The sequence below is a fragment of the Arachis hypogaea genome, chromosome 13 (genome assembly GCF_003086295.3).
Source record: "Arachis hypogaea cultivar Tifrunner chromosome 13, arahy.Tifrunner.gnm2.J5K5, whole genome shotgun sequence".
In the NCBI taxonomy this organism is placed as follows: domain Eukaryota; kingdom Viridiplantae; phylum Streptophyta; class Magnoliopsida; order Fabales; family Fabaceae; genus Arachis; species Arachis hypogaea.
The window spans coordinates 11355878-11364433 of record NC_092048.1 but is presented as its reverse complement, the minus strand read 5'-3'; the positions used below and the strand labels follow the sequence as shown (position 1 = coordinate 11364433).

General features: G+C 31.3%; 1 protein-coding gene and 1 long non-coding RNA gene across 2 annotated transcripts; one reads left to right on the top strand and one right to left on the bottom strand.

The window, feature by feature from the left end:
* The first annotated feature begins 1511 nt into the window (after positions 1–1511).
* Positions 1512–2961, top strand: LOC112737185 (uncharacterized). The gene is made up of 3 exons (XR_003168915.3): positions 1512–1653; positions 2427–2481; positions 2612–2961. It is a non-coding gene; the product is annotated as an uncharacterized lncRNA (long non-coding RNA).
* An 806-nt stretch (positions 2962–3767) lies between these two features.
* LOC112735756 (glucan endo-1,3-beta-glucosidase-like) lies at positions 3768–4730 on the bottom strand. Its single transcript, XM_025785265.3, has one exon. The coding sequence runs from the start codon at positions 4728–4730 to the stop codon at positions 3768–3770; it is 963 nt and encodes a 320-aa protein (XP_025641050.2).
* Positions 4731–8556: the final 3826 nt, after the last annotated feature.

The following is an 8556-nucleotide window of genomic DNA, read 5'->3' as shown; positions in this document are numbered from 1 at the left end:
AGGGTTACAGAAATACACCCAAAGGATTACGAAAATACACCCAAAGAATTTAAGAAATACACCCAAAATTTGTTGAAGTACACCTTATGCAGAACTCTTTCTCTTTCAAAAACGATTTCAGAGTTTGATGTCAAAAAACAATGGAAATCGAGAATAACGAAGAAAGAAAACAGAGAAAAAATCACGTAAATGAAGAAGGAGAAAGAGAAAGCAAGAAAAGAAAGAAAAGAAGAAGAAGAGGAGGAAGAAGAACGTGCATAAACGAAGAAGAAGAAGAGAAAGAAGAACGTGCAGAAACGAAGAAGAGGAGGCATGGAGAAAGAAAAAGAAGAAGAAATAAATGACTTGTATGTGGAGAATTTCTCTTAAAATTAAGACAAATAAGATTTAGTTAAAATGTAAATACATGTTAAAATTATAATTTTTTTTTACCGAAGATATGGAGACTCGAACCCGCAACCTCTTAATTGAGTATGGAGAGACTATGCCATTTGAGTTATTGTTTCTTGGCTTTTTTCAAATATATGAGACTCGAACCCGTAACCTCTTAATTGAGTATGGAGAGACTATGTCATTTGAACTATTACTTATTTGCTTAAAATTATTATTAATAAAATTTTTAAAATATTTTATTTTAATAAATATAAAATAAAATATTAAAAACTAAATTTTATATCCTTTTTAGAAAATAGATGATATCACTTTTATTTTAGTAATATAATTCTTTAAAAATTATATAAATATATAACATAAAAAATTATATGTGGAGTATTAATTAATTTTTTAAATATATAAAATTTAAATTTTTAATATATTTATTAAAAAATTTAAAATTTTATTAATAATATTTTTTTTGAAAAATATTTGTGCTAAAACCAAGAAGCATAATAATGATAATCTCAACAACCAAATCCTTTTCCTCTGTGCCTTCAAATGTGGGGATATGAAGATAGGTCCCCTCTTGCTATTGAGTCAAACTTTACAAAGATGGCATGCTAGAAAATAAAAAACTAGGCCTGTGTAAGGAACCACATTACACAGATTTATATAAAAAATAACCTGATTCCAATGTCATAGTACAGTGAGTTTGTGATGTGCATTGATGTGACAAGAAAAGCACAGAGAAAGTTATCACATCAACAATCTCCAATAAATCTCTGTACTGAACTCTAGCTTAGGAATTTAGTTTCCCTGAAATAGCAAAGATTATTGGTCCTCAGAAAAAACATAATTGTTACTTATTTCTATGTTACACTCATAGTGTGTGTATGTGTGAGTGACGTAGAGTCTATTCATAGATTCATGTGCCACCACAACCACAACCATCATTCCCAAAGCTTTTCATAAAGATTGAATTTTTGCAAGCTAGCTACGATATCTATCTATGGCACTAGACAAGTGGCATCAATCACATTTTTTATTTGGTATGCAGAATAAAATTACACAAAAAGCTATAAAGTTTTATTATTTATTGTTATTATGCAAATTCAAGATAAGGGTCCAAGGCTTATGTCATTCCATTTGGCTTATAGTTATATATAGTTTACAAAACCTTTAGTTACTAGCAGATAGATGAAGAGGGGCCACCATAACCATAACCATTACTGATGCGTTTTGCGAAGTGTGAATTGAAGACAAAGTGCAGGGTTTGGGGTAAGAAAAGAAAACTCCTTGTTTATGTTACTTATTATTTGTTTCTTTGGTCAGAATTTACTGCTTCATTCATTCATTCATCATAGAAGAAAAAATGGGTTGTCCAAGTTTCTTTGCTTTTTGATGGATTTCATTAGTTTCCTCTTTTTAACATTTAGAATGGAAAAAAAGAAAAATTGGACACAAATGTTCACTGGAACTGTCTTTCTTTCCATATGTTTTTCTTTTTTAATTTATTTTTTTCATGGTTTTGTTGTAACCTTGTATGTTGTTCCTTTTCCTGTGAATATCTTTGTTTAAAACTGAGTTGTGTATTCTTGAAAACTCAGTTTCTGTGGTGTTGTCTCTCCAAGTGAAGACAAAATGAAGTCTATGAGAAGTTACACATGTCTCACTCCTCCCTTGAAGTCTTGACACATCACTTCTTTATGCACATTTCTAGAATTTTTATTATTTTTTCACTGAACTTTTGAGTTCTTATAATATTTTTATATTCTCATGAGTAATAAAGAAATCAAAGCTTAATCCCCTTTGATAATAAGTTGACTATCAATAATTATCAAGTATTAATCATATCTTAGCATTGCTCTTTGACTAAGGAGCCAGAACTACTATTTCTTTTTCTTTTTTTTTAAATATTTTGAACAACAGCAGATGAATTATGTTATATGTATTCATATCTCTTGATATATTGTGTCCAATAACATCATTTTTATTTAAAATTGAATAAAATGAGTCCACATAATATGAGATAGGAATGTTGTGTTTTGCAGCAGCTGGGAAGGCAGAAAGCTATGGAAGGTAGTAGTTCAAATAGTTTGGCCACAGGTATTTAATTAATTAATTAATGATCATTTTTTTTTTTTTACAAATATTATATTATTAGTTGGTCTAATGAATGGTTTTATACTTTTATTTAATGTATATTTTCATTGTGATACGTAATATTATAAAATAGGAAGAAAGACATCAGAGTTGGAAGCATTGCAGAAAGAGCATGAAGAGAAAAACATGAAAATCCAAGAACTGAAGAGACAAATTGAAATGACAAAGAATCGATTGGAAAAGAAGAGGAGGGAGCTAACAGAGGAGAAAATGGGAAGTTTCAATGCATTAAGCAAGAAATATAATACTCTCAGAGATGAGTACAATGCAATTTTAGCTCAGAAATCATCAAAGGAACCAAATTAACTATAATATTATATGCCACCCATGAAAATCAGTTAGTAATATATTAACATGAACCAACTACTTTACAGTATTAAAAATAAAGTTATGAATATATATATGTGTCTAATTGAAGTTTAACATATGCTGCTTCTTACAGTTTCTTGTATGATAAAATAGGGGTGTCAATGTTATCCCCCCTTTAATTTGGAAGCATTATTCTAATTGAAATATGGAATATATTCGATATAGATGAGTAAAAAGACACACGGTGGTAATTATTTATTTAAATTTGAGATAAATATGACCAATATCATACACAAGAAAATAATTTAGGTTTAGAAAAAGACAAAAAAAAAAAAGGAAAACAGACTAAATTCTTATAGACAGAGGAAGAACAGAGTGAGATGTGAAAAGGAACTCTTAACTTATGCCCGAAAATGTTTTTCACTTTTTTGGGTCTCAAGCTATTTGGGCTGCTCATAAAGCCAGCTGTATTTATTGGGCCTAATTGGAGGCCCAAAACGCATAAATGGCTCCTCATCTTTTTAATGATAAAACCGGATCCCAATTAAGTAATTAATAATTATGCAACTATAACAAATACAATGATAATAAATGTTTGTTGTCTTCAAAAGAATATAAATAAAAATGAAGCAGTTTATTTGAGAAAATACGTAGGTGGTATCGTATTATTAGTGTCAAATTTTAAGTGATGGATGTGGAAGATAGCAAACTAAATATTAAGAAAAAAAAAGCATCATAAAAATAACATAATAAATTATTACAAACATAAACACTATCTTTTATTGATTGAAACTGATACATATTTGTATATTACATAGAGACAACTCATAATATTCTCCCTTTTTGCTTAGATTGCTAGGATCATCTAAACATTTATTTCCTAATATATACACATATGATGAAGACCTGATATATAATAATTAGTTCCCGTGAAAACGAAGTTCGTATTTGCGTGATTTATCAGCATGTAAAAGCCCAAAATGCCTCTCAGTTTCTGCACCTGGCTTCAGATTCTCATCGTACATAGCAAACAAATAAGTCTCTATAGGTTGATTGGGTCTCTTTGGGGTCCCAGTCCCACTCTTAACATGATTAATCAAATTTTGATAGTAAGCACCTCCATTTTGAATTGAAGCTCCAACTCCACCAGAACTTGGCCAGCCACTCTCAGACACAACAATTTGCAAATTATTTGCACCTATTTTCTCCAAAGCAGCATACGTTGAATCCAGCATAGCATCAAACAAATTCTGGTACCCAACTGCATTGTTACCTTGTTGAGTAAAAAGAGCATATTCTAATTGTATATTTACTTGATCACCAGCATAAGCAAAATAGGGATATATATTAGCAAGAAGTGGTGACCCATTTGGGACTAAGAAATTAACAATTTGTTGCATGTAAGCAGTAGCAGCTTCACTAAAAGCTCCATCACTAGGTGGGTATGAATTTCCAAGTAGGCTTAAATCAATTGCAGTGGAGACTTTAATTTGGCCTAAATTGGATGATGCAAGTGCATCATGAATGTTTTGCATGCCAGATAAAATGTATTGTGCTTCAACGTCACCAGGGTGAATTTCATTACCAACTGTGATGTATTTGAATCTGACGTCTTGTGAATAGGGTACAATATTTGTGTTGACCCAACCCTTTGCTGCATTAGGATCTGAAGAAATAGCTTGAAGAGATTCCTTTGCAACATCTACTGTTAACTCTATGTTTGAACCTCTTAGGGCTTCCAAGACTTCAGCATCAGGAAAGTATATACGTATCCTAGTGATTCCATTTGATTTGAATATATCAATGGTTTCTTTCTTTGATGGTAGATTGTTACCGTTCACTCCATAGCATATTCCTGGCTCCGGGGATTGTGCAGCTATCATATCAAATTAAATTAGGAGTTATTAGCGATTCCAAAAGAATGAATAGTATAACATAAATATAAGATAATTTACATTCAAACTTTACTTGAGAGTACACTCATTAATTGGAGTACTAATTTTATCAAAACTATTTAAATAAAAAATTTATGAAAATTGAGTTATTGAATAAGCTGAATACTAATTATATCAAAATTATTTTGTATCAATGGATCTAATTAAAAGAATTAAAACAAACAATAGTGATATAATTAATATATAGTATATATATATACATTAATAATATTGATAAAATTAATTTAAGCTTTATATTTTTATAAATTACTCCATCAAGACATTGATGAAAAGTATCTAAACACATAAATAACATAAAAAAAAATTTATGAAATAGATAAAAATAAATATCAATTCAATTATAAACCTGTAAATTCCAGTCCAATGGACAATAAGAGTCCAAGAAAAAACATGAAAAGCATTGTTACGTTCCTCTTTAAGAACATGTTACGAAAAGATTAGAGAATGATTTGTATCTTTGTTGGGTGAAAATGTAATTTATAGGTGGGCTCGATACCCCAATGGAGTAGTTACACTCGGTTACTCGTCTCCAGGTCAATACTGCAGTCCAAATTGGCCTACTAATCATAAATTTCTAAAAAATATTTAAATTTAAACACTTTCTTTATTTGAGCTAACAAGATAAGATAAAATAAAATAAGATAAGATAAGATAACAAATTCAAACTATATAAAAGAAGCTAAAGTTTCCTTAAATACGTTTTACATTCTTAATCTGACTTGAATGTTGAAATGGTACCACTGCGCCACTCCTAAAAACATCCGATTCAAGTCACTACCTAAGGCCAGCGAATCAAATGTAATATATATAATTAATAAGAATATCTTACTAATAAATATATGAATCTTCTAATGATTCTAATAATAATAATAATACCATATCAAAATGTAAAATAATCATAAACATTCACTAAATTTCTATATGTTTCAATGACTAAACTTCATATGAAACAATAATTAATTATAATATTAATAGCAATATGGTATGATTTATGGTGTGGATAAGATATTATTTAATTGCTAGTTATTATCTTGAGGCCATTTTGCATGTTTGTCAGCTAGCCTAAAATAAACAAAACATTATGATCAACGTAACTTGTTTTTATCGATGCCCAATATATTCCAAACAGGGAGTTTGCAACCCATTAGCTCCACTTGTTTAGACTTTCCTATGAAACTACTGTGAGAATATTTCAAAGAGTAAACTAAGCAGAGGCACCTTGCATTGAGACGCAAAGAGAGATAATGTAAAAAACATAATCTGTTATTAGGTTTTTATTTGGGTTCTTTATATTAAATTACTCTTTCACCTTAACCCATGACAACAATAAAAAAGTTTCGTGGTCCATAAATTTAGTCCAACAGAATACATAAATTCAATTATAATTTTAGTCTTTATTGTCTTATCTTTATCTTATCTTTAGCTGTTCTTATATATCTTTATTTACTTTTATCTTTCTTAAGCCAATGCTCCATATATATTTAGTTTTATCTTCATAATTTACAATACAATTCAATCAATCAACAATAATAAAATTTATTCATCTTTTCTTCACAATTTCATCACTTTACAATTGAGTTGAAACCTAGCTATTTATACACCCTAAGTGATTTCTAATATATTTATATTTTCTACACCCCTTCAAACTAAAGGGGTTTTTTGAAAACACCCTTAGCTTGGACATAAATTCATTGAACAAAGTAGCTGATAGAGCTTTTGTAAAAATGTCAGCAACTTGTGCATGAGAGGGAAAATAAACATGAAATTGGCCTTTAGAAACATGATCACGAACAAAGTGGAGGTTCACTTCAAAATGCTTATTCATACTGTAAAAGATAGAATTCTCGACTAGAAGTACAACTCTAAAATTGTCGCAGAATTGTAGATTGTCGATCATCAATATCTATGGCTCAGCCAGCATCTGCAAAGGCAAAGAGCCAAAAATTAGAACACTTTGTCAATTGTATTCCATGATGTTTCATACCTGTTGTTAGATACGAAAGAATTCTCGACAGTTTTCCAGTGGTGTTCATGTAGTTGGTGCATGAATTGACCCGATTCTAACATACTAAAGACCACCTACAATTGATCTGTACAATGTAAGATCTAGCAGCTTTATTTAGCAAGTCATTAATGTACTTAACTTGCGATATATGGAGATCACCATTAGATAAAAAATTAAATTCTGATCCCAGAAAATAACGTAAAGTTTCCAGATCCTTTAAAGAGAATAAGGAATGCAATTGATGGATAAGAGTTTGTATTTCATCATTATTGTCTCCTGTAATTACTATATCATCTACATAAGCTAATAAAAATATAGTAGAATGAGCAGTAAATCTAACAAATAATGATGAATCTGATTTAGTGTTATGAAAACCTAAATTGTGAAAAGTAGAATGTAATTTATTAAACCAAGTACGAGGTGCTTGTTTTAAACCATACATGGACTTGTCTAATTTACTTACAAGAGAAGAATCTGAAGAGATAAAACCTGGTGGTTGTGACATGTAGACATTCTCAAGTAAGTCTCCATTCAGAAATGCATTATTGAAATCAAATTGGCGCAGAATCCATCCCTTAGAAATTGCAATAGAAAGTATAACTTGAATAGTAGTAGGGTGAATGATCGGGCTAAAAATATGGGGGTAGTCCACTCCCTCTGTTAGAAACAAGAGACTAAACTAGAGAAAGGATTTATATATTATTGAGTGTATTGAAAAGTATAATGTACAAAGGGTATATATAGGTGCCAGAAGAATCAAAGTAATAAGAGCATAGAATCCTACAATTAATATACAGATATGCTATATAAATATAAACGATACTAACTGATCTAAAATGACTCTAATGATTCTCTAATGATTCTCTAACATCCGCCCTCAAATTCAAGTGGGAGCTAAGGATACCATATTGAGTTTGGATAACAAAGTCTGGAAATGAGTCGGGTGATGAGCTTTCGTGAAGATATTAGCAGTCTGATCCAGTGTTCCAACAGCAATGAGACGAACAGCATCAATAAGAATACGTTGCCGAACAAAGTGACAATCAATCTCTATATGTTTGGTGCGTTCATGAAAGACATTATTATGGGCAATCTAAATAGCACTGCAGTTGTCACAAAAAACATCAGTAGGGGACGACTGAGGAGCACCCAAATCTTCGAGAAGCCAACGAATCGAGATAACCTCAGCAGTGGTGTCAGTGAGGGCACGATACTCAGCTTCTGTGCTTGATCGAACAGTGAACGTTTGCTTCTTAGCACGCCAAGAAATGAGAGCGTCACCAAGAAATAGACAGTAACCAGTAGTAGAACGACGATCAGTGGGACCACCTGCCCAATCAGCATCGGAGTATGCATGAAGGGACAAAGAGGAATGGGTAGAAAAATAAAGGCCATGAAATAGAGTGCCTTTGATATAGCGAAGAATGCGAAGAACTGCTGCATAGTGAGTAGTACGAGGAGCTGACAAGAACTGGCTAAGTACATGAACTGGATAGGCGATGTCTGGTCGGGTGACAGTTAAGTAGACGAGTCCTCTAACTAGCTGTCGATAGAGAGTAGTATTATCCAAAATAGTGCCATCCATAGAAGTAAATCGAACATTAGGCTCAAGAGGAGTAGACTCAGTGTGACTATCAGTAATTCCGGCTCGAGCAAGAAGATCTGAAGCATATTTAGCTTGAGAGAGATAGATGCCATCATCGGTGGATATGACTTCTAGACCAAGAAAATAGCTGAGAGAACCAATAT

Excerpts from the sequence above, each read along its gene's own strand:
- LOC112735756 (XM_025785265.3), bottom strand. The coding sequence starts at position 4,730 with ATGATAGCTGCACAATCCCCGGAGCCAGGAATATGCTATGGAGTGAAC.